Genomic DNA, 26,670 nt, shown 5'->3' with positions numbered 1-26,670 from the left:
TGTCACATGAGTTCCTCAAGGATAATGGACCCTAAGATGCGAGAGACCGAAGGAGATGGAGAGGACAGTTCAGGTAGAATTGCTCCCTTCCCCAGTGAATGAAAAGCGCTGTGACTTCTTCAGCTTCAGTGCCTTAGCTCTATCATAGAAGTGAATCTGTTTGTTTAGAGATTGCTTTCTCCCTTTCTCTCCTCCTGTCTCCAAGAGCTGTTATATTTTTTACATTTTCAGAGGCTTGAAATAAGATTTGTGTAAAATACCATTTTGTGACCAAGTTAACTTTTTTACCCAGCAAGGTCCAATGATAAGTGAAGTGCTGACAGGGATGCCTTGTAGTGCTGTCATGCCAACTCCTATGGGACAGGCACAAGTTTTTGGGATGTCTTGTGCAAAACGCTGATTTCATTTTTAGTTTCCTTCACAGAGCTTGCAAGTGATACTAATTCAGGTCTGCCCTCACTGAGCAGACTAGCATTGCTTTTCAAGATTATTGCTTGATTTCTAGTTTAATACTTTGTGATCCACTGCGTCTCATAATTAGCATTCAAAATATTCTGGGATATATTACAAAACTGACATTTTAAAAGCATTAGCCTCCCGACACTGTACATTCCACCTATGTAAGCCTTTTCTGCATTTAAATTGGTTTTGGTAACATTGTCCTTATCATCACTATTTAGCTTGCTGAACAAAGGCAGTAGGTTTCCAAGTTGTAATTTCTTCTCTGTATCCCAGGCTGTTAATACCAAAGTTTTTCTTCACAGTCTAATTATCTCAAGAGGCAAGTAGAAACTCTATTAGGAAAGATTCTACACCATAGGTTATTTCTTATGTTCCATAAACATTGCAATCCATTCTCCAAGGTAATAGTAATTTCATGCTATCAGTATAGTCTTGAAAGACATTAATGCAAGAGCAGACTGTGTCGTGTTTTCAAGGAAAGAAATCCACTTACACAGAAATTATAAAGGAATTATTATTGTTCCAAAAACTTGCCCATGCTGCTGGTTGCATCTTCTGTATGTTTCTTCACTTAGGAAAGAAAAAATCGAAGTTCAAATCTTTCAAAAAGTTTTTTGGCAAAAAGAAAAGGAAGGAGACATCATCTTCTGGGAGCAGCAATCTGAAGTTATTCCAGTCAACAAGTGATGTCGCAGCCTCTCATGACATGCACGTTAATTATGATTCTGAAGATGAACTTGAGTAAGTCTTTGGACTCTGGCTGGTAAACAAATACAGAACTCCCGCAGTACAAGGAGTTCTCTCCTTTGTAGATTAAAGACATCCCAAAATTGCCTCCTCCTTTTGTTCAGAATGCTGTATTCTCAAACAGTTGCCTTTTTCAGGAAAGTACAGATTAAAATGGCTGATGCAAGACAAATCACAAGGGAATTGAACAGGGTGCAGCGAGAAATAGTAACTAAAAGAGCTTTCATTTAATCATAAATAAGCCTTGGGTTTTCATTTCAAAAAAAAGTAATTCCCATTTTCAAAAATGGATTAGGTACTCATATCTTACCAGGATTGTCTTATGCCCCTAAGATGTAACTCTTAAGGATTGTTAAGGAAATTTAGATGCCTAACCGTTTACACCAGGTTTTGAAAGTAAGGACGGGATAAAGGGATGACTGCAATGGCAATCAGCAGGAACCAGAGGCTATGAAGCCTTTATACATGGAATTCATCTGACCAAAGGACAAATGTCTGCATCTGAGTTAGTCACCAGCTGCCTTTTATGATCAGCAGAGAGAAGTCAACATTACTAAGAAAGCTTGTATCGTTCTTGGGTACATCTGAAGTTGTTCTAGAAGTGCCTATTTCTCCCCACTGAATGTAAACGGGAGCCAGGGGTGCCCAGCTCTGATGTAGATGCCTGAGTTAGACCAGATGAATCCCAGCCTGTGTATCTGCCTGCCTCTGAAAATCCTGTCTTCATTCAGGCATTGCCAAAAATCTTACCCACTACTGAAAAGTAACCATGAGAAAGCCGGTCTAAAGTTCAAACGTGTTTTCCTGGATGGAGAGATGGACTGAAGAGCCCCTTGGCTGCCTAAAATTGCATTGGTGGGCGTTGCGCCTCTCAGAACAAGCTTCCTGGTCCTCAGGCGAGAAATGCTGCCGTGCCCTGGGACGGAGAAGGCAAACCATCCCGGCCATTTAAAACGGCATTATACAACGCGGCCACCAGGCAGCGCCAAACAACCAAAAGAAATTATTAACAATTTTTTTTTGGTCTTTTGTGGTGTTGGCAACAGTAATATTAAGTCCAGCTTGAAGCCTCAGGAGTCCCGGGCTGGCAGCACCATGTCTAACAGTAGGCTGTAGCGTTGTTGTTCAACAGCATATTTTTAAGCTGTGGATGGTCAGATTTTCTCTCCCTCATGGACGATTCAACAAGGTCATGTCCAAGTGGGTACTATCTCTGGCTGTTTCAGCCATGTTCCTGTGCCATTACTTGCAGGGTTGTTACATTATTTCTTAATATTTGTGTAGGCAGACAAAGACCAGGAAATTCCTTGAAAGCAAGGAAAATTAATTTGAGCCCTCATAGCCAGAGGAGACATGTAGGGTACCTCCACTACACATCTGGGAGTTATGCATCCGCTGAAAAGAGAAAGCAAAAGGTGGCATGCTGGGATAAACGTGCACGTGCAGCAACACTGCTTATCAGGCTGCCATTGCAGTCTTTGTAAAATGTCGGTGTGTTGAGCAGCCATCGCAGCTCTGACTGGCACTCACTTTGCAAATTGCTATAGATCTGTCTGACCTTGGTTGCATGGCAGAGATCACATTTTCACTTAGATAAATTGTTCTTCTAATGTCTCTAATACATTAAGGAGAAGCAGCAGGCTTTCCTTCCTTCTGCAGCAGGAATACAGATCAACTTTTTCCTGCTATTGTTTTATCAAACATATTTATAGCAGCCATTACGAGGAAAATGTTACTTTCTGCTATGTTTATTTATGTTCCTGAATGTCCCTATAACAGTATCTAAGTTCCAAAAATACACAGTTCTTCTCCTTTTTTTTTTTTTTTCTTTTCCTCTACAATGTCTGTGCAATTAACTGGATAGGTACATGAACCCAAACAGTTCTGTATTCTGTGTTCTGGTTTGCCATTTCATGGCTGTCTTCTTTAAAAAAATTATAGGAAGGGAGTCCTATAAGAAATTCCCTGTACACACATTTCTGGTCCCTGCTCAGTTAGGCTATAAACTAAGCTGAGGAAAATGAGCACAAGAGACCTCCTAGCAGCTAGCTGTCTGTCTTGGGTCTCCTGTGCCATTTCCATGAGGAAATAAGCTGTTTGTGCCCCACATGTAACATTTGCAAAAGAAGTTACAGATCACGTGCATCAAAAGTAAGAAACAGATATGACAGAAGCTACCCACAAAGCAACTCCAGCTTCCTCTCACTAGCCCACAAAGAGGGTCCGTGAAAAAAATGCCGCCCAGGCTTGTAAGAGAAAATCCCAGGGATCTTGATATAGAGCACAGGACCTTGTAAGCATCTTGTAAGGATTTATGCAAATTATTCTATGTGAGAACTATATTGCCTGAAATATTTTTGTTAATGACCTTAGTGACGGAGATACATTATAAGCTGTACCATGCTTAAATAGTAAAAGGTACTTATTCTTCCTATGGTAATGGTCAGTCATTTGCAAGACATGTTCTTACGTTAGCAAGAAGTTAGTCTACCTCAGGTACAGGCTCGGTTATGTGAACTCGCTTCATTTTGCACCTGGGCTTGCCTGCAGTACTGCCACCACCACCCAGCTGCTGGCTTCCAGCTTTTCCATAAGATATAACTCAATTGTTGGGGTTAAACTATCTTTAACCTTGATTCAGTTTGTTAATGTGACAAATAACAGCATTTACAAATTTTTGTTTGATTTTTAAAGGTGTTACCTAGATTAGCCTGCATGTCTGTATTGTATTCATGGAAAAGTCTGGAATCTCATGTGTGATGTATGCTGTGCACACCTATCTCCCACTCCATGTTCAACAGACCACCTGAGTTAAGAGTAAGAGGACTGGCAAATTCTGTATGTTTTCATTAATTTGTTATATTATTTTAGGACTCATAAAGGCATTATGGGAAGCAGAGCTTTGTCACATGATAGTATTTTCATCCCTGAGACTGGGCAAGAGCCTGTAAGGCCACTAAGAGTGTTTTCTCAAGAAAACGTTTCTGATCGGATTAGAGCGTTACAGGTAATTTACACAACATAATTTTTTCAAATGCAAGAGGTGGAATGTCTTTCCAGACTTGATTTTTTTGGATAATATTTGTGGTTAAACACTTGGTTAGTAAGTAATGTCTGTCTGCAGCTTACATTAAAAGTCTCATTTATTAATTAGACAGCACGTATCTTGGTTCTACTTAAATGATAGTTGAAAAATGGATAAGTTGTTTGGCTCCCTAAGAGAACATCTAAAGTGAGATGTCCTGTGCTCTGGATCATTCAGTTGTGAAGTTAAAATAAAGGTAACTCATTGACCTGAGCTAAAAAATGTACTGGGGAAACCTCCATCACTATCATATGCTAATGTAATTTTATGCCATGCTGAAGTTGAAGCTCCAGCCTACCATGAAATTGGGACCTCCACCTCCATTTGGACTTCATGCAAAGCGAACAGAGGATGCTGGCACCAGTTCTGAAGATGATGGTTTACCCAGGAGCCCTCCAGAAATGTCTTTGCTCCATGAAAACCTAAATTCAGGCACAACAAGAGTGAGTACTTCTAGTATTGACAAAAATCATTGTTTAACATATTTTGTAAAACCACTTGTTTTACGTATGTGTGGAAGGCAGAATATATTATTTGGTTTGCTATATGTATCACTACTTTATCTCTGGACAATTCAGGAATACCTTACTTGAAATGGGAAAATGCTATCTCTCTGTGTAAACAGCTACTTAGAATCTCTGTTCCTGTTAAAATATAAATACCATGCCAGAAAATGCAGAACTAGGAAGGAGAGGATGTGTTTGTGTGTGTGTATGGGGATGCTGGGTTTTTTTTAGGGACTACAGAGAGCTGCCAGGCATAAAAAAAAAGGCTGAAAAATCTGTATTCCCCCTTGAATGTGCTGATAAGAGAGCTCTCTTCTTTAATGTTTTTCTAGGCTGTCATCAGAAAAAGAAACAGTAAAGAATTTGAAACTTATTTTTCTTTTTAAATGACAGTTTTGTTATATATTATTTCATTCTTTATCTGCATGTCTTACACTTGATGTTTGCAGTGTCCTTGCTAATCCTTAAGACTGTAGAGAAAAACAACTTACATCGTCAGTATCTGTGTGCACTTTGTGTAGATGGTTTCTGCAAGTATATCCACCTCGTTTGTCATCTTTTACTGAATCTCTTCCTCATTCCATCCCACAGTTCTCTGACTCTCACAAGCACCTTAGCTCTTTGAGTTTAGCTGGAACAGGCAGTGAAGAAGAAGAACAGGTAACTTCTGCCAAATGTATTAAGGGCCAAGCAATTATGCATAGTAGTTTTTAAAGAAATGTAAGACATAAATATTATTTTGTTGCCTGTCTGCTGCAAAAAACCAACCTTGAATGTATGTAATTGCATGCCTGTCTGTTTGCAGTGCTTTTTTAATGCCTGTCCATCTAACATAAAAGTTATGATTATTTATCAACATAATTCTGATGCCAAGTAATCTCCCATTGATAATAATTAAGCCCTCTAGAATAGCTCATATCCTTTAGCAAACTTTACAGACATGATTTAATCTCCAAACAGGACCAACCAGATTTAGACACTGGAACAGTCTCCCATTTCTTAAAGATGGGAAATTGCACTAAAGGCTGCTTGCATTACACACATAGGATAAGGAAGGAATCTTGAGACATTGGTAAAATCGTGGAGAAGAATTTCAGAGGATCTGCCTCTGAAATCTGTCCCTCCCCTTGCTTAAGTACAAGGTTACCTCGCACTGGTACAGAAAGTGTTTGCCTGATGATGGTGGCTGACATTGCTGCTTAGGAGCCTGAGGTTCAGCCTTCAGTTGGATTCTGGCTGTGAATTTTGCTGAAGTGATGTTTTCAGGACTTGAGTACAGGCAAATAGATGGCTTTCTTCAATCAGCAGCCAGCCATTCTGGCTGATTAAAGGGTGGTTTTGAAAGGCTCTGAAGAGTCCTTTTTAGTTGTCCGCAGCTGGAGTCATGGTGGAAACAACACAGGGGGTAAAGGAAAAAGTGTTTTTTAGAAATAGGAGGAGGGGTGGAGGGGAACTGCAGAAAGGAAATAGAGAAGCCAGTCCTGAGCTGACTATTCCTTGGTAATTATGCAAAATGTATTTCAAGGCCAGCTGCTGCAGGGCTCAGCAAAGATTTCTGGCCACGTTTGTTAGATTCCACATGAAGCTGTTTGAAAAACTGCTTATATGCAGCAAAATTTTAATATTTTTAAAGAAGAACAACAGAACACGTGAAGAAGGTATTTCTTGAAAACTGGAGTAGGCTTGCTGTAAATTTGTCCAGTCCAGATGTGTGTTTGCTAAAGAAGGATTTATGTCTCCCTGTTGTTCCACTGACATCACTCGCTGACTCACTCTCTGACTCCTGAGCCACGGCAGTGACCACACGGTTGTTCAGCTTTTTCCACGTGCCCCATCATTTAGCTCAGAGCTCTCTTCATCCCAGTCCAGTTTCAGAGTGCAAACAGCCCCATCTGAAGGCTTTCCTCCCAGACCGCAGGGTCTGCAACCTGGCATCTCAGAGAGATTAGCCCTGATTCTCCAAGTCAGAGGAGACCAGCTCGCAGGGCTGAAGAGGTTTTGGGCAGCAGTGACACCTTGCTGTGTCTTGGAAGCCTTCCTGGATGAAAGAAGAGAGAAAGGGATTGTGACTGTCCCATCCAGGCTTTGAGGATGCAGCTCCCTCATGGTCCCCCACCTTGTGCCATTCAGCATGACCAGCTGCAGGACAACTGCGCCATGTGCATGTGCGATTTGGAGAAAGGGGTCTGCCAGCTGTCCCCTCCTCCAGAAGGCTTTGCCAGAGTCAGACTTCATGGGACAGGCAACTTCTGTAGCCGGCTCAGAGCTGGCATTCATTCAGGCTGCTGAAATTTAAGTAACAAACCGGATTCTTGATTTTCCAGCATAATGGCCAACACTGAGCACTGCCAACGAGAAGACATGCAAAGTTCTCGAGGAAAAGCAGAAGCCAGAAGAAAGGCAGGCAAATAATGATGTGCCTTGAAAGAGAACATGTGCTGCGTCTTTATCACGGAGCTGAAATGTCAATGTATTCACTGTTAGGTACTAATGTATAATGCAGCCACGTATCGTTTGTTGTACATTAGTCATGTTTGAGTACTAGACTGCAGATATTGTAGAGTGAAAATTAATGAGAGCATCCATTATTCAGCATGGCTGAGTTGCTTTTTTTTTCTTAAATAGAAAGCCTGATCGGAAGCTGTGGATCCAGCCTCTGCTAAAATCAATGGGAGTTTTCCCCTGGCCATTGAGGAAGCTGTAGCAGACCCTCGCTACACTACAGAGTATCTTTTGGCTGCAGTGCATAATGCAGAATTTTACTTGCAGAAAACACTGATGCTTTTTCCCTCCCTAAATAAAACAAACACTATTCTGCTCTCCCCTTCTCCCATCCTAGCGCCTCAGTAAAATACCACTTCCAGAGAAAGTAGAAAGAAGAAGAAAAGAAGAAAGAATAAAGCCTGCAGAAGAAAGCATGACAAAGGAGGAAAGCTTCTCTAATGAAATGAACCGGAATTTCAAGCCTACAAAGGGAGTGCTGTCACGAGTTGTCAGAGGTCATGTTAGTGCCATGACAGATAGTTTGGAAATATGTTTTGCCTATTTCCAACAACTGAATCCAAGAGAAAGGAAGAACCCTTTTCAGAGTAATTTTTCACACATTTTTCAGTCTCCTTTTTGCATCAGCCCTGGGACTAGGGTGGTTTTTGGTGAAATGGACAGGTAAGCTGGATTCCAGCTTCATGAAAGTGCTGCACCCCTTGCAGCATTCAGGAGATGTTTCTGGATGGGCTATTGGCCTCTAGTGGGAATTGTCCATTTCCTTCCTCAGAATAGTCAACAAATTAAATTTTATATTTCAGGTAAACTCCCTAGTTATTTTGCAGATATAAATACATGAGGAGAAAACACAAGGTGACTTAAGTGCCAATGACATTGATATTTGATTCTTTCGGTCTTTAGGAGGGTGTTGTAGAGTTGGAAGTGACCTGATGACATATGGGAAGCTAGAGATGCTCCAGCCCAGCATAGCTGTGGGTAGGAACCTAGACACAGATGCTGGAGGACAGATCCAGAAAGGAAACTGGCCCTGTGGGTTCTGTAACTGAGTACTCTTCATACATCTGTCTTCTAAAACATGCTGGACATGTATTTCTGTGCTTTAGATCTTCTAGTTAAATGTAACTTCGTCCTTCCTTCTGGACAATATAGCACGATATTCAAGCAGCTAAATAAGCAGAATTGCTAACAACAGTACTCCACATGCCATATTAGGAAATGCAATGTATTTTAATAAGATGTCAAAAAGAAAAGGAGGCAACCTTAAAATGCCCATAAACATGTCACCTTATTAGCAGAATTGTTATTTTCCTGTCTTTGTTTCTTTGCTTGATTCTGTATTTGGGGATTTTTTTTTCAGGTTACATTGGGTCCTTCTAGATCTCACTCTGCAGACGGTCAGCTGTTCCCTAGGCAAGGAAATGCTAAAACTGGAGCTCCCCAGATATCTGACAGTACCATCTTGCCTGCAGCCAATTTTGACACTCCACCTGGGCTTTCCTCTTGCTTGGATAATTCTGCTGCTAAACACAAACTTTTAATAAAACCCAGGAACCAGAGATCCAGTAAAATGAGAAGATTTTCTCAGGTACTTGTGAAAATAAACTGTCACCTTTGAGACAAAACCAGGAGGTTCTTAGTGGACTTCATATTTCAAAGTCAGATATGATAAGAAAAGTCAGACTGCGGCATGGGTATGTCACTGAGTTTTGATAGCTGTTATTTGATGAGGCTACGTATGTGGAGAAGACACTGGGAACAGATTAAATATTATGAGTTTACTTGTTAATTCTTGATGCAGCATTTATGTAGCAGTTTCTTCTTAAATTTACCATGCAGTACAATAGTATCTTGTTTGTTATGCAGAAGTTGCAGCTGACTGCTTCATTTCTTACTTAAAAACAATTTTTTGGAAAGTGTTGTGATCAACTTGTGTACTTTCCCTAGTCTGACAGATCCTGTAAAATCTTGAGTCTTTGAGAGAGTATTGATGGAGGAGATGTTTTAATTTTCCAAATATAATTGGGCTTGTATTTTCAAAAATTTCAGAAAGAGTAAGTTATGACCTATTAGTTGGAGCCAAATTCTGTACATTTTAACTGTTCTGAATTCAACCCTCTACCTGGCCCAAAACTTGTAAACCATTTATGTGCACTACAGAGGCTTAAAATAAATCTCCACAGGTTAAAAAAAAAAAAAAAAAAAAAAAAAGTTGTATTCTATTAAAAAAACTATTAAAAAGTATACTATTTAAAAAAATATTTTTAAAACCATCCCTTTGAAACAACATTTATCTGATTCCTTGTCATATCTTATGAAAGGCATAGCTTAATTCTTCTGCCTTCTGTTTTTAGAACTAAAGTTTGCAGATCTTACTACAGTATTTGCACCTTTTGTGGTTTCTTTCAATATTTTAAATACTTTAAAGCCATTAAATTGGCTTTCTTAACACCAGGAATATTATTCCCTCTCTCTCTAAATATTACTTAGCTGATACTCTGTATTTTCCAAAATTTGTGAGTGATCTTTGGGCTCAGTAGAGCACTGCTGCAAGCAACACAGTGATAAGGCCAGTTATTTAGAAAAGCATGTAAAGCAATAAGTCACTGATCAAACCTCCTCTTCCATTGTAACATTGTTACTGAAATACAATTGCTTTGTCTGGTCTGCCTATGAACTGCCAGATGACTGAGCCCTCCTGGTTTTCCATGGAGAGTATTCACATCTTTCGATAACACAATTTTTAATGTTTTCCTGCCTGACTCTGCCTGTGCACCTTGCTTCTGGCTAACTGATGTCTTCTGCTTTTATATTTCTGTGTGTATGGACTGTGAGTGCAGGTGGCATTGCATCTCTGTCTTTGCAATTGAACATGCAAAACAAGAAGTTGGAAGAACCCTAAAAGTATCTTCAGAGTGCAAGTTTTTTCTTCTTAGAATTAGGGCCTGCATCCAAAATAGGTATTTACCCAACAAACTAGAGTGAATCAGCAAGCTAATACAGACAACATATGAAAAGGCATATTCAGCAGTTTAATAATGTGCTTTCAAATAATCCTGTATATTTAGCCCGTCCTTACCCATAGCTTAATCACAAGACCTCACAAATGCATTTATAAACTTATATCAAATAGTCTCACTCTTGAAAGAAAAAGAAGACTTTTACACAAAGGAGGCAAGGCTGTAATGCTGTATGGCAGTGGGATTAGGCAGAAGACTGCCATATGGGGGTAGATACTCAGCTGGCATAGAGTGTCATAACCGGATGGACTTGTTAGGTTTTTGCTCTTCCTTCTGTGTACCCTTCCCTCTTTAGAGTCATGCAAGAATGGGTTGTTTTATTTTTAATGCTAGTATGCAGTAGCAAGATACAAAGGGACAGATTTTTCTCTTTCAAGTGCTGCTTTTTGCCCAAGAGCAACACAACATATCCAGTATGTTCTGGTGAGTCAAGTGCCAAGGACGGTCCAATGGCCATTGTTTTGCTGAACTTCCCATCTACAAAGTCATGAAAGCACTAGTTGTGCAGAAGGAAGTGTCACTGATTGCTTTTATGTTGGTTAAATACGTTATTCCAGGATCTGCTTAGATAAAAACGTATCCCATATGTAAGGCTACAAAAACAGCGAGCTCAGCATTGGAGGCAAGTATTACCTTCCTCTCTAAGATCTTGGTTGTAAATGCAGTGATGAATAAGAAAAAAAGCAAATCTGTACATGGTGATGGAGCTGTCTGAATTAATTTCTTGCAGAGGACCCAGTCTGAATCTCTGACTGATTTGAGCTGTACCCCAGAAGAAGAGGATGATGAAAAGGAGATGCAGACAGACTTGCCAGATGCTGTATTCAAACCCAGCGATCAGGAACTGCCATGTGGCGCAGCTGCAGCGCAGGAGGTGGCTTCCTGGCCGAAGCCCAGAATGCCTGAGGACCTTCCCCCTGCTTTGAGACCAGCAATGACTCAGCCTACTTCTGAGTCTGCTGTTGTACAGGAAGCCCTGCTCCCAGGGAATAAACCGGAGGGCTGCCAACCAACACTGGAAACAACGTGTGTGAAGTCTGAGTCCTCACTGCTGTTAGAAGGCAAAGACTCTGCAACTTCTTCCTACTCCAGTCCAGACAGAGATGTACAAAAGCAAGAAGGTTCCTTAGAAGAATCCAATCTGTTGTCTGGGGATGTGAGTGATGTGTCAAACAATATATTAAATCAAGAAAATAAGGAGCTTCCACCTGTGTTTTCAGTAAGTAAAATACCATCTAAAGAAGATACTTTGATTAGTAAAAATAGTACTGTTTGTTTGGAAGGGTCAGAAGAAAATATACAGCAGGATGATCAGATACCTGCCAAAATGCCCTGTAATAAACAGGCAAAGAAAGAAGTTGCTCTATTGTCAGAGTCCAGCAAGCAATTTTCCATAGGTTCTTTCCAGCCCATGGACTTGTTCCATGTTTCACGTCCTGCTTCCTCAACACAGATGGGATCATCTGCTTCCTGCTCTCTAGAGAAAACAAAGACTGCACAAGAGGCAGCTGCCTCTGGTAAGGAGAACAGTCAGTCACTGCTCCACAAGGAGGAACTTTTGGGGAAGAAAGCTGAAAAAGCAGCCAATGAACTCAATGCCTTGAGAAAGTTTTCTGTCTCTTCTGCACGGGAGAGACCAAGGACCAGAAGCCTACACTTCCCAGAAAGATCAGAGCTGGAAAACCCATTAAATACCGGATTCTTCCTGTTCAAAGCAAAGGTCTCATCGAGAAATGAGAAGTGGAAAGAAGACTTGCAGAAGGGATCAGATCTGGAGGAGGAAAAAAGTAGCAAGAAAAATCAGGCTTTGTTTCCTGAGTCCGACCCTGAGAACACAGGTCAACCTACAGAAATTTCAGCTGGCTGTGTTTCTCCGTCTGTTGATGTGGTGCCAGTGCCAAGTGATTCTTCGGTGATATCTCAGAATCAGCCAAGCTGTGAAGATATAAGTCCTTTTCAAGTGAAACTTAGATCCACCTCACTGTCCTTGAAATATAGAGACAACTTGTCACCAGAATCAAAAGGGATTAAAAGATACAGTGCAGAGTTTAATTTAGAAAACGAGGGATTGACTTCTTTTCTAAAAGGTGATAAGGCACAGATCAAAAAAACAGCCAATACAAATATTGGTGATTCTTTAAATGAAAAGATCAAACCCAAAGCAAAATCCTCTGAACAGCTTAGTAGCAAACCTCCATTGCCTAAAAAGCCAGCCTTGCAAAACATAACCATTCCAAATGCTACTGTAAACAAGGAGAAGCAGGACAAAGCTATTCACTCTCCTGAATCCAGAAATGAAGATAGAGACTTGGAGCAAAAGTCAAATCCTTGTAAAGTGCCCGGTAAGACTCCCAATACTTTATAATGAAGTTACCTTAACTGGCAAGGAATGACCTTACCTGTGAGAGAGCGTGAGGCAGCCCTGTCACGTCAATCACAACACTGGTGAGCGCGAGCTTACGGCTCTGCCTTCAGCAATGTTGCTCCCTGATTCTCCCTTGCTGAAGAGATTATTAGAAGGACAGCAGGGAAGAAACAGCAGACAGAATAAGATATTTTTGCCTGTGATTTCTGCATTTCAAGGCATTGTTTAAAGGATGTTCAAAGTGACACTCAAAAAGTAAAGTGCATTAGCAGGTATTGTGAAACAGAAATATCAAGCCACTAAGTATCCCCATTTAGAGCTGCTGTATGGCAACTCAAAAGCCAGGAGCACATATTAAGTGCAGTGCCCTGCATGGGACGAGTGACTCAGACCTCTAGACGTTCTTTTTCACCATAGAATTGAGGCAGAAACAGTAGTAACTGCCTGGCATGCTCAACATGCCATTTATTTATTGTCTCCTGTGAGCTTTGCTTATTCATTTATCCATCTTTATCATTACTCATTCCTTGTTTAAAAACAGAAATTAACTACCCTGCAGCTTCCTGGAGTTTAAAGCCAGGATAGACCACAAGATTGTGTCTACTGCAGATTTTTAAATTTCACCTTATTGCCTGTAATATAATTGGGTTAAAGTTTAAAGGAAAAAAATCAGTCCTCTGGAGACTAATATATTGTGTACTACAGGCAGAGAACAGAAAAGAATGGAAGTGGCACCACTGTCTGAGGTCTTTGCAACGACAGTAAACAAGTCAGGTGAAGTACACTCAAGTAACTGGAGGAGGAGACCTCTGCTCTTCACTTCAGAGAACAGAGAACAGAAAATGGGAGAAAAATCTTTAGGTCTTCTGATATGTGGGAGAAACTTCTTCCCTGCCCTGAATCTATCTGGTCACGAGTTTGATGTTAAGAATGTGAGGAGGAGATGGGGGCCAAGCAGATGAAAAGGTTTCTTTGTGCCATTGCAGAGCTTCCCTCCATGGTGGCTCTTCTCCAGTTGGGGTCAGTGTCTGGACTTCAGAGTGGGGGAACACCAAGCCAAAAGAAGACCTCAGGACACATCCTACAGTTGTCCTGTAGGGTGACAAAAGCCTCTTCCTCTCCACAGGGGCAACCTGCTGACACCCTGAGTGACAGCAGATTCCAGTCATCATCTGCTGCAGTATTACAGACATTTTTGCAGGGCTCTGGCCACATTTACAGTTTTCTGCTCTTCCAGTGGCCTTAAAGGAGGGGGTTCATTGCCCCCACAGCTGGACAAGGCTATCAAGGCAACCTCCCTGCATCCTGTGGGCAAGGCACTTTCCCTTTGTATAATTCCAGTGCCCCCTTTAAAGGCATTTTCCCCTCTGCCCTGCCCTGAGGAGTAGTTGCTTATTTGTAGTGACACCCAGATTTCTGATTGATTGAGATTTTGGGGAGGGTCATACCCGGAACAAGCGAGGAGGAAACCTAGCATGGTAGGGTTGATCTGGCAGAGGACAGAGGAAAGAGGAAAGCAGTGGCAGTACCTGTGCTCCTGCTCACAGTCTTTCTTCACATCCCTCTTGCTGAGTCCCAGGGTGCCTGCAGAGGGAGTGGGGCTGGAGACAGTGGGTGCTGGAGAAGGGGAAGAAATGGAGCTGGGGAGCACGTTTGTCCTCCAGGGTTCTCCTCTGGCTCTTCAGCCCTGGGGTGAAGGAGACTCCTGTCCCCAGGATCAGGACTGTCCTCTGCAAAATAGGGTCTGCGGGTGAGAGCTGTGCCCTGGTGCCCTTGGCAGGGATGCACACACCTGGAATTTGACCCTGGGGCTGCAGGTTGAGGAGCCCTGTTTTGGACATGTTCCTCTCCACCCAACAGTATTACACCAAATCTGTATGGCCTAGGGTTGTATAACACAGTGGTTCAGATTGGTCTGTGCTGGTAATTAGTCTTCTTCCTTACCTGCTGCCCCACTGATCTTACTGTATATACCTTAAGCAAAGCTGCTATGGTTTTCCGTGTATTTCCAGCTTTGAGTTGCTTGGTAATGGGTTCTGATGTGTGGGCATGCCAGGACTCTTGAGTTTAATTCTAAACAAAAAGCAGCCTGCTCCAAACTGACCTGAGGTCCTTCCTACCCCACTGCAGACCTTTCTTCTTGGACACCCGACCAAGCACCTCCTTGCGCTAAGTTGCCACATCAACCTGAGCTGGCTGCCTCAAGTCACAGGTGAACGAGGTGTGCCCACCTCCTCTGATTGCCCTAGCACCACACCAACCTTGGTGGGGAGATTTACACAGTGACCCCAAATGTGATGCCCCTCCATGAAGCATAGCAGAGCCACAGGATGCAGTGAGGGCTTAGCAGAGCAATACCCCTGCCCGGACATAATTTTAAGCCTTTGAAATGTTTGCCTCGGCCCAGTGAGTTGGGAGCACGTCTGCAACTGCAAGCAGGAGAGATCTGACAAGCACAATCAGCATGACCCTTGGTGGATCACATGGCTTACCAGCTGTCTCCAGCCTCCTGATCTGCTGGGACACCCACTTCTTATTTTTATCCAACCACCCTTAATTCTGACCACCCACGCCTCTCCTAGTCCTTGAGTTTATCAGCCCTTTTTAAAAGCTGGGGTCACTGTCGGGAGGCACTTTATGTTGTCAGGGAGTTTCTTCCCACTGCGTGTTAGGAAATCCCTGCACTGAACAAGAAGACAAATGGTGAAATGGTGATGTAAGGGGGTGCAGTTCCCTTCTCATGTACACTCATCTCGAAAAAGTCAGTTTGCTATGTCATGGGATGAGCAGGAGCAATGTTGTTCATTCAGTTCAATTTTTAGCTTTTCAGCACTCCTGTACCAAAGGCAACAGGAGGGCTGGTAGGATGCTGGCTTTCCACCCTGGGTGAAAGCAGCACCCCTGCTCTCCAGTTTCTGGGGAACAAGCAGGGGATTGCTTGGTCTCTGTCAGGCTGAAAGGTGGCTCTTTAATGGCTGTGTGAAATTAGTCACCCCAGGAGGAGCAATTTCTAAGTTTCTGGAGCTAAAGGCACAAGTCTTTGCAAGAATTAAAAGGTTAAGCTAGGTTGTTTGGGGTTGATACACTTTGCTATAAATCCTGTGAAGGGCAGAAACAATTAACATACACTAACAGGTTATTACAAGAGCAAAATTGTAAGCAATACCTGTGTGAATGTGCATATTAGGATATATAAAAATCAGTGACTGAGGAGCTGTAGTCAGGAGATAGAGAAAAGGAGCTTGGGGAGGGACAGTGAACGTAACAGTGAATGAAATTGGTGTGTATTGTCTGGCAAATACCGGTTCTGAAATGACAAGAAAAATGTTTCTCTCTACATAAAAAAAAGACATTGCTTTAATGCTGTCCTGGCTACAGCGGAAAAGAAAGCTGTCTTTTTTTTTTTTTTTTTTTTTTCCCCAAAGAAGTTGCTTTTTTGGTTGTGTCAGACTGTTTTGCAATATGGCTGTTTTCCAGCAGTGAAATAGACTTTGATGCAAACATAGCAGTTTCTTGTGTAAAAAAGACTCTCCTGACATAGGTGCTATAGATCCAACCAAAAGTCATATACCTTGCAGAGCAGCTTAGAGAAGAAAGAAATGTCAGCAATACTTAGCCAAATGTTTTAGAATAGCTTTGTCTGAATTTAAGGAATTGGGTGTGTCCACTGGCACAAATGCATGTAGTGTTTTAATAAACAAAGGGAAATATATAGGCCAGCATAGACTAAACTCCATATGTGTTTGTAAAGACTTTCTTAAAATAACTCGTGTTTTATAAATGAGCAAAGGTACAACAGTGTGGAATTAAATATGCATGCATAAGCAGTGTTATAAAAAAATGACACTTGTATACAGGGGGTGTTATCTCCCTATGTAAAGTTGTTTGGATTAGTTGGAGTATGTTTGCTTTTCAAATACGTAGGGAATCCACAAGTTAGCTTTGCTTGCTGTTAGAGGTATGACTGTCAAAAGGCTCTAATATTCTGCCTCTGACCTTTTTCCTGCACACATGTATGTAAAGATAAGCCACTCTTTGCAATCCTTGCAGCCATAAGATGTTCATTTTCAGGTGTGAAATTTAAACATTATAAAGAGCCTCTGCTCTTCAGTTGCTCTGCAACTAAATGTGTGCTTATTACATTTGCAAGTATTACCACGCTGGAAAGTCTTTGTGAGCACAAAGGCTTTTAGATTTAAAGAAAACAGGTACAGTATCTGAGGCCATCTCTAAAAAAATAAATCCTTAAATCTCAGGTGTGATGTTTAAATATGTCTTCGCTGTAGTTATCCATATAAGGAGCACACACACCCCCAGATATACTTGAATACACTGAGTATATCTGTCTGTCAATACACAGAAATAGGTATGTATTTCTCTCTCACTTTCTCTGTGTGTGTATAAACCAGTGCACAATAACAAGTCAATCACAGATCTCCTTTTGTACATAAAGATTCATGTTTTATCTTCATCTTACTGTTCACACAACCAGTCTGACACACATTAAAGGGTAATATCCAGCTATTAATGAGAAGTGTACACATTCATTTCCACAATATGTAGGCAGAAGAAATTTCATCTTTAAGATCAGAGCTTTAGTCTGAGGAACAAAAATAGGCTGCTTTAGTAAGATCCTGAAGGAGACAGATGCCTGCACTTAATGGGGCTGGAGCAGGGGAATTTCCCCCCTTAGAGACCACTGAGGCAGCCAGCCCTGCTGCTGTCAGACCCAGTGGAGAAGAGCTTGGCTGATTCTGATCTGCAGGAGGGAATTGAGAAGGTAGCTATGGTTCGCTTGGCTTCAGGGCTTATCCTCGGTGGTCAGTCTGGAAGCTGTAAAAGTCGTGAAGAACGCAGACAGAGTGGCAGGTCTTGTGACTGTCCATGTGCGTTTGGTGGCTGGGGAAAAGAAGGGAAGGGAGGGCTTCAGCAGCCTCTCTTCAGCAGAAGACCTTGGCAGCCTACATTAAATGCTAGTTTTAATACATGGTGACATTATGCACAGAGCGGCTTTTTGGCTTGACAAGTTCTGACCCTGTATCTTCCCACTGTTGGTGACTTATCCCAAGGGGAAGAAGGGGCTCGCTTGTCTTTCAAAAAGCCTGAGGCCAAGCCAGCTCCAAGGAAACCAGGGAAAAATGCAATCACAAGGTTAAAAGTGAGTGAACAAGAAACAAATCGCTGCCAGCAATATCCTTTATTAGCTTATGAGGTTATTAAGTAACAAGTTGAATAGCATATTGTTTAAAATAATATGTTGTAATAAGAACTGAAGAATGTGATTCAGATTTTAGTTTTATTCAGAAAATCTCTCAAGTGTAACACGGAAGCAAGAGGCTCAGCCCTAATTCACCGGAGAAGTGAAACAGGGCATTTGTGGTGGCTGTGGCCTGTCAAACTCTCACAGCTTCTGACAGAGGATGCCACTGCTTGCGCTTCATAATACGCTCTCTCCCTAAAAGTGGCATTTACCAGCTGGGAACTGTTGTACTAGCTGCTGTGCATGTGACATTCAGCAGAAGCAGGAATTAGATGGTGCTTTTGAGTACTTTTGGTTCCACCCTGGCTATCTGGTTCCTTACATGCAGTGCTTTGCCACGTGGTGAACCGTAAATCCATGTGGACTACCTCATGACCGGATGAGGTAAGACAGGGAGGACTTGTTCAAGGTGATCAGACAGTGTTGAATTGAGGAAGATGTGTGAGCAGACTTCTTTTTGAACAGTCGCTTCCTGAGAAAGCTTTTGGCCTCTTGGTGCCCCTCAGGGTACCAGGAGTTTCACAGGAGAGTCTCAAATCACCTTAAACTGCCGAATCGCTTCACTGTACTAATTCCTGGATTACTTCACTACCTTTCATCCTTCTGGCTGGAACAGTGGTGCATGTATACTGCCAAGAAACCTTCTCTAGTTGGAGGTGAGAGTATGTAAAGGACCTCTGGGCAATGGGAAAGATAATAAATAGTGAATATGCCTCTTCTACCCCTTACAGTAATGCTGGCTGACAGATGAGGTAGCATATCCTGTATGAGTTGCATCTGATGTTTTTTTCCTGCAGAGAAGGCATTTTCCCTGTCTTGCCTGCCTGCTTGCCTTTCTGCAGCAAAGACTCTCACAGGAACAAGGGCAAAATATAATTGCTTACAGAAACAGGAAAGCCCCTCCCAGAAGCAGATCAGCTCTTGATCCTCTGTAGGTGATACTACTCTGCTGTCCTAAGTCAGGCTCGTACAGACACATATAAAATCTTTAAGATGATGATAAGGAGCCTTTGTTCCCTACGATCACAGGGGCGTTCTGATACCATCTCTTACAGGATGGTACTTGGCTCTGATTTGGCTGCCTTCTCGTTGGCATGACTAGGATGTCTGTCGTCTCATCAGGGAGAATTGTCTGAAGAGCAAAAGTGCTTGATGCCTTTGTTAGAGTATCTGCCTTATGAAAAACATTGTTTTAAGAGCAGCCTGCAGACATACCACTGTGGGACTGGGAACCCTGTTGTGCTAGGCAGTGCACTTCGAAATATCAGAAAGGTGAATCCTAAATCCATGAGGATAACAGAGACACAGGAGCACGGGTAGCAATAAGACCATTACATGTAGCACAGTAAATAGAGCCTGGGCATAGCAATCATTTTACTGGTCTTGATTGTGTGGTAGGAGCAGAGGAGAAACAACGTGCAGTTCAGTTTTTGTTTTCAGAAATCTCCTGTAGTGTGACAGGGAAAATGGGATAAAACATAAAGGGTGATTTTGAATCACAGAGATTAAGAAGTACATCAGTAGCAGCTTCAAGGCAGAAGCTGGGTTCCCAGCGTCACGGGAAAGCTGGTGGGTGGATTGAAAAGGGTCTTCAGGTTAAAGGTATTTATTGGTGTTTGTGAGCACTGAGACTTTACAGCCAGAGAAGGTAAAAAGGTGGTGGAAAAGGATGCGTGTGGTGGTATGTCTGTAGCTGTACTGTCAAGAGAAGCAGCCCAGTCTTCTCTGGGCTGTCAAGAGGCCTGTACACAGGGGGAAAGGGTATGTCTGATCTACAGGGTAAGTCCAGCAGGGCACAGGGAGGCTTCAACAGGGAAACATCTTCATAATACTGAGTGTAACTGTTAGATGGGTGTTCATTACAGGATGCTAGGAGAATGAGTTGACTAATTTAGGTAGAAGGTAGCTAAAGTGAAAAGATACTTTATGTACTGTGTGAGGGATCCTCACCTCTGAGGAACACCAGACATGATGATCACCTTTCATAGTGGCAGTCGATCTGTGTGTCGCAGTAGTGCTTTGGAAACTGATGAAGCGTGGCACCTGGCTTTGCTGGGCAGTGCACTAACAGGTCCTGTCCAAATTGCTAACGACATAAAAAGGTACAGATGGGTGTGGATGGGCTAAAGGGCAGGGCCTACAAGCAAAGAAGGGAGTATGATGGCAGATGCATTAGCAGATGATCACATCAGTTCAACTGTATGCATTTACTGATGAAGCTCCTAATGAAGTTTGTCCTAAGATACTCAGAGAAGATGGGTTAGCAGTCCTTGAGCTGCTAGTTGTTATCTTGGCATACTGCAGAGGATAAGGGAAAGCTCCAGAAGGTGGCACATCTTGAAAAGAGGGGTGAGATGAAGAAGAGAGAGAGAGAGAAGGGGTGTTAACTTAATATGAAATACTTAAAGGAACAATTGAGATATTTCTAAATGTCTACAAGATAACAAAGGTATAAGTTCCAACCAACATGACTTGGTCAAGAGTGGTCAAATCAGATGATAACTGGTATCATAGGGCATTCCTATAAATATCATGACATTCCTATAAATACAGTCTTGGGGAAGCTATTCACTGGGTTGATGCAAAGCTACTCAGAGTGTCGACTAATGATTCACTGTCATATCAGATGGTGGCCATCTTAGGTCTGACATTATTCAGTATATTTAAGGACATGGGTGACAGAACTAAATGTGTGCTTATTACGTTTGCAAGTATTACCTAGCTGGAAAGCCTGTGGGCACACTGGAGGACAAGAATAGAAATCAGGGTTATCTTAAGAAAGTAGAAACATAGTTTGAAAATAATATTTTCACTACAGACAAGTAGAAATTTCTTTTACATGTGCAAAAATTATGTGATGCCCAGATACAAAGGGGGAATGGAAGAGGGGAAGTAACACATCTGGAGCTCACAAACTAAATACAAACCAGAATTAACATAACTGTGTGAGAAACTCATAATACTGACTGATGTGTACACGAGACCATCTCAGGTGGTGGGGTAGTCCTTCCACTTCACATGATGCTAGCATAATTTCATCTCACGTGCTATGTGCCAGTTCTGAGCAGTGTATTTTGAAGAAGATTTGGACCAAATTATGACAATTTCTACAAAAGCAAGAGTGATCTAGAGAGTATGACCAATCAGAAAAGTTAAAAAAAAAAAAAAATTAGGGAAAACATGGTCTGCGTCTTCACACACATAAAAGGCTGCTGCAAAGAGCTATGAACAATCTGCTTGTGTCCTTGGTGTATAGGAGAAGTTAAGGGTTCAACTTAGAGGAAGATTTAACTTACCCAATAGGGAAAAAATCAAGTAGAAAAAGAACACCCTAGCCCTAGGATAGGTTGTCTAGGGAGACTCTGAGATCTGTCCCATTTTTTGAGCATTTTAAGAACAGGTTAGATATATATTTCTCAGGAAACAGTTTATGTGAAATTAATCTTGTAACTGATCTTGCCTTGCAGCTGAAGGATAGACTAGATGACATCTTGAGATCTCTCCCAGCCTTATTCTCTGTCATCCTGAAAAATTAGACAAAATGAAGTGAGGGCAGACAGTGAAGAGAAGGGAAGAAGATTATGGGAGAAACAGCTGTTGGCATGGAAAGGTAGGGCATAGGTAGGATGCAGAGTATTGAAGTATCTTGCCATGCAGGAGTCAGGGAGGCTCGTTCAGCATCCAAGGGCCCTGCTTTATCTGCGCTGCATTTGCACAGCTGGACTTTCTAACTTGTTTCTGTCAGAGGTTTCCCTGCAGGATCCCATGAGGTGAATGTGAGGGGAAGTGCAGACATCAGCTGGCAAAACATCTTGCTTTGGCCTTAAAGCAAAACTTGTGCTTTCTCTTTTTGTGGTTTTTAGCTGACATAGGCTTTACAATATTTTCTTGCTCAAATAACTAGTCTGTCTCTGGTGAGGTACAGCAGTGACTTGAGAAAATCCCTGAGCAAAGAAAGTTTGTGGGCTTTCATAATGTGCCTGAGTTTGCAGACTCCAGCTCTTGGGAGAGCATCATCCCTTTCATCTCCTATGCCTTTATGAGGCATCTCAAACGTGCCTTCAGTGACATTTGCCTGCTTTCCTGATTGGGGCCACATTCCCTCTAAATTAGACCGTAGCCCTCCAGAAACACATCTGAGAGCTCCATGGGGTCTTGTGCTGGGTGGCCCAGCTCTACACCAGCACAGCGGCTGAGTAATGCTTCCTGGCTGGTCTGCCTCCTCCTGGGTCCCTGAACAGGATGCTGACGAGGTAACAGGCTTTTTCTAGGGGCAGGACCCTGCGTGATTTGAGGTTGAGAAGCTTAACTTCTGCTCTGAAGTAGCCGCCTATGAATGTGGGTACATTAGTGGCCAGAAACGGCTGGGAAAAGTTAAGAACATCTTTCTGTATGGCTCTAGCATGGCTCTAAGAGTGTTAGTACTATTCTTGGTCCTCTTTTAAACCATGCAGAGGCTCCACGTTAGTTGGGAAACCGAATTTTGGGTGCAGCATGAACCCATGCAGCAGAGAACCGGGGGGCTGGAGCCAACAGAGGAGCTGAGGCTCTTCTCTTGATCCAGTTCTGCTCACCGTACAGACAGGATTTCCCTTTGCAGAATGTTTGAATAGAGGGTATTTCCCTTCCCCATACCTCTGGATACTGCTCGTCCCTGGGTAGCAGTTGTGAAGACAGCAGCATAGCACTTTTGACCCTTTACTGTCGGAAGTGCTTTTATTTTCTTGTTTCGGTGAAATCTCAGTTCTGGTGGAGCATGATGAGAGTGACTGGCCCAAACAGAGAGCATGGTCAGTGTCAGCACGGATAAGGGAAGGTAAACCTCGCATCAAAAGACCGTGAATTAACCCTGTGATTTTAGCACTATTTGTGTGTGTTCAGATGCCACAGACCATTGTGCTCGGTCACCCACAGCACCTGCAGGAGCCAAGGGGCCGTGCGAGGGAGGCTGCCCCTAAAGGGGTGGAAGGAAGGCAGGAACCAGCCTAAGGCATCAGCTGCTGCTGCCTGGGCATGGGAGGAGCAGGAGCCGAGGGCAGCCACTGCAGGGAGGGGGTTGCCTTTGCAACACCATGGTCCAGCTGTGTCCAGCTTTGAATCGGCTGCTGCTTGTCTCTAAGAGGCCACAAAGCAGATGGGAAGAGAGGGCAGAAGGGGAAACCTTGGAAAATCGATAGATTAATGAAGCTTGATTCATATTTCTGCATCTCCCTCACTTGAGGGCAGTGACACTGCGACTTTAGCCCAACAAAGGTGCAAAGCATTTCTCACTCACTAACTTAAAACAGTGAGCACTATAAGGTTGCTCTCTGGGGACCAAACTAAACAGAATTCCTATTTACCCAGGCTGGTCACACATCCTGGGACCAATCAGTGTATTGAGCAAGTGCAAGCTGAAGCTAATTACAGCTCTTTCATATAACCATGTACATAAATAATCTGTCAACAGAGAGAAGTATGCCTTCCCCTGTGGCTGCTGGAGACTCTGGAAGAGATCCTGACACTCCTGCAGAGCCAGCCTGGATTTCCATAGCGAGGCAAAAGCAGAGGGGCATGCAGCAGGAGCAGGAACTCGACAGAGAAAAACTTGTGGCTCTGGATGTTAAGTCAGACACAGAGAAACAGAATAAAGAGAAGGAACAAACAGAGGTACTTACAGTACAAATTTGTGATGCTTTCATATCACCTTTCTGTAGTACTCTTTGGATATACTGCTATATTACCAATCATGCCATAATGTTTACAGATACTTAATGAGTATAATCATAAGTAACAAAGACACTGCTCTCAGAAATGTGTTACAGCTTCAGAATTCTCTGATTATTCAGATATGTAATTTTATATCTCCAAGAAATCCTGGAACTCCGCGAAGTGTGTAAAATTCCTTGGGTGCCCGATACATACTTACCAGATCTAATGTGTGTATTGCATGCTAAAATACCCAAAATGAGTTGCTAAACTGTACAGCTTCTGATCTCTCTCAGTATAGAGGGGATACATCGTCTTTAACTATCCTTCTAAGCATAGCATTTCATTGAACCTCCTATACCTCCTGACTGATTTAACACTGAATGAACAGCTCGGTCCCAGAAGCTCCTAGGTAACAATTTTTAGAGCCTTGAGAAGTGAAATGGGATAAAAATAACTTTTGCACTTGCAGACAGTGCCAAGATATAAATTCTGGTTCTCTGTATACGGATAACTCGGCTGCCCATGTGGTGCCATGGAATGTGGGCTGACGCTGCCTCTTCAAAGATCCCATGCAAAAGAGGGTGATACCTGTAGCAGGTGATCTTCCCAGATGACAAAGCTGCACCAGCAGAAGCGCTTGGCATTAATCCAGAATACTAACAAGGCTTCCCTGGTACTGGGCTATCTCACGGAGGCAGCAGCCTGCAGGTGCTGCCTGTATCGCTTCCTGCACAGTAAGAACCCTGCACTGATGCAGAAGCATGTGTGTTCCATACTAGTACAGCATTCCCAGTGCAAATGGCCTACTTTCTTGCTTCAGATGGTACTGTTAGAAACCCAGATAGATGGCTGTATTATATCCTGGAATAAGAGAAGATCTCTAGATGATGAAAAATAGCAGTGGTTAGATTAACAAGAAATAATACCTAATAAAATGTCTAGGCAAGATTATGAACTGCAATAATGCTTAACGTTGTCATAGCACCTAAAACACCAAGGGTTTAAATGATCCCAAAATACAGTTTCTGTGTCAGAATAGGAAACTCCAGATTTTGGCTGGCAGTGTTCCCGAAGATTCATGCCATGCATTTTATTTCCTATATCAGCTGACAGAGGAACATGCCAAGATGCTCCTGACTGCAGCGTGTGATGCTTGGTGCCACTGTACTACTCCCACTTTCTCCTTCTCCCACACGGCACCAGGCACTGTCACTTCAGGGTAGTTTTTGATACTGGCAAGAAAATCCATTGGAAGATGTGTTTGATTTCTTTTTTATAGAAAATCCATTTACCATCAACTGTCCAAAAATACAGTGCCCTAAGCCACTAAATCTGGGGGGTGGAAGGGAAGCATGAGAGAACAAGGCTGTTTCCAAATCCTGTATATGTTAGTAGGGGTGTGCACAGGGCTTGGAATACATTTTGCACTGAAGACTATAATAACCTACTCATAATTACGATTATGAATAAGGGGTACAGAGGGATAGTTTTAATGTGTAAAGTTGAGTATCATGGATGCCAACGTGAAACCACTGGAGCTTTCTGAACAGGTATCAGCTCAAGTGAGAGGATTGGGACCAGGGTGTGATGAGTGTGCGTGGTTTTTGGACTGTGACAGGCACCACATCCGCTCCTTTGCTCGTGTTCTGCCAAACTCTTCTCACTCTCTCTGCATTACCTGGATTTTATCCCTCTCCATGCCTAGGGGTCAGTGAAGCAGCCATGGAGCAAACCTTCACACTTGGCACCTAAAACCACTTCTGAAGAACAGAGGAAAGAGACAAAGTCTGAAGTGAAGGAGCCCCTGCTGAGAACCAATTCACTGTCACATGTCCCAGGTAGGAAACAAAATGCTTAAAATGTTGGCTGTTACCTCACAACCTTGTCAGAAGAAATCCTGCTTGAGTGTGCTGGAAAAGGATCAGGTGTTAGATCCTAATCTCTTCCCCAGCCCCACATCAGCAAGGGCAAACTGTTTTCTCAGCACTCATGTCTGGGTTGTTTTTTTTTTTTGGTGGCATATTCTTTTGACCACTTTGATTACAGAGTAGTCAAAATTCATGCTGAAAGAAATGTGAACCAAGAGCTCTAGGCCATTTCACAGGGCAGTGTCCCAAATGCACTATCTCAGTGTAAAATGTGAAATACATGCAAAATTATTTTTAACAGCATTCAATTTTTATGTGGTTTCCTCAGCAAGCTAGAATGATGTGATCACAAATTGTCTGCCCATCAGTCCTCCTACGATAACTTTGAATCTCTTTGGTAAATTAAAATTTGAAAGAAGGACAGAAGTTTTGGAGGTAATGAAATTCCTCTGAGTTGTGGGCTGAGTAAAGGAGGAGTCCACAAATGAATGCTCTTGCTAATGAAAAGACTCTCTTCTTTGACCTGGATGTTAACACATGGCACAGCAATGGTCATCGTGTTGGTTTTGGTAAAAGTAGGGACCAAAAGATACTAGTGATGAGAAAAATACACACTGTATTCTTTTGAGCACAGAATAGTTATTTCCTCAGTAAGATATTGCAGAGAAGCTTCCATGTGAGATGTAAAGATTTTCTACCATAGGGCAGGGCACGGGAAGTTTTCAGTGAAAGAGCTAGGGTGTACAGCTGCACAGCAAGCAAATGTAAAATGTCTGTGTGCTTTATTCACAGTAGCTCCGTCACCAGCCCTGGTGGATAAAGAGGAAATAAGCCACTTGAAGAAAACCAGTAATGCTGCTCCTGATCAGCCGTCATGGATGGAACTGGCCAAAAAGAAGTCGCAAGCTTGGAGTGATATGCCACAGATTATAAAATAGAACGATGCAAACAAATAGTATGTTTCATAATTAAGTCAACTCCTTAACTGAACTTATACAGACCAGCTAATCACAGTGAAGAATCTCTTGATGCAGGAGAAGGGTTTTATTATACAGCTGTGGAGAAAGTGTGCAATAGGTGCAGTCAAAAAGTTTACCTTCAACTTTGTAGCAATCAGGATTCCAATGGCAATGGATTACTTAAATTATGCTAAGGACATACTTA

The 26,670-nt window shown here is 42.4% G+C and overlaps 1 protein-coding gene across 1 annotated transcript; it reads left to right on the top strand.

The window, feature by feature from the left end:
- On the top strand, nt 1-26,670 carry CRACDL (CRACD like). Its single transcript, XM_074930255.1, has 10 exons — nt 1-73; nt 1,038-1,203; nt 4,081-4,216; nt 4,576-4,737; nt 5,392-5,460; nt 8,663-8,890; nt 11,053-12,664; nt 23,397-23,596; nt 25,344-25,476; nt 26,299-26,670. Exons 1-10 carry the CDS (start codon nt 7-9, stop codon nt 26,442-26,444), a joined length of 2,919 nt encoding a protein of 972 aa, XP_074786356.1. The 5' UTR covers nt 1-6; the 3' UTR covers nt 26,445-26,670.

This window comes from Athene noctua, chromosome 1, assembly GCF_965140245.1.
Source record: "Athene noctua chromosome 1, bAthNoc1.hap1.1, whole genome shotgun sequence".
In the NCBI taxonomy this organism is placed as follows: domain Eukaryota; kingdom Metazoa; phylum Chordata; class Aves; order Strigiformes; family Strigidae; genus Athene; species Athene noctua.
The sequence above is the reverse complement of the archived record's forward strand: the minus strand, read 5'-3'. Positions and strand labels throughout refer to the sequence as shown.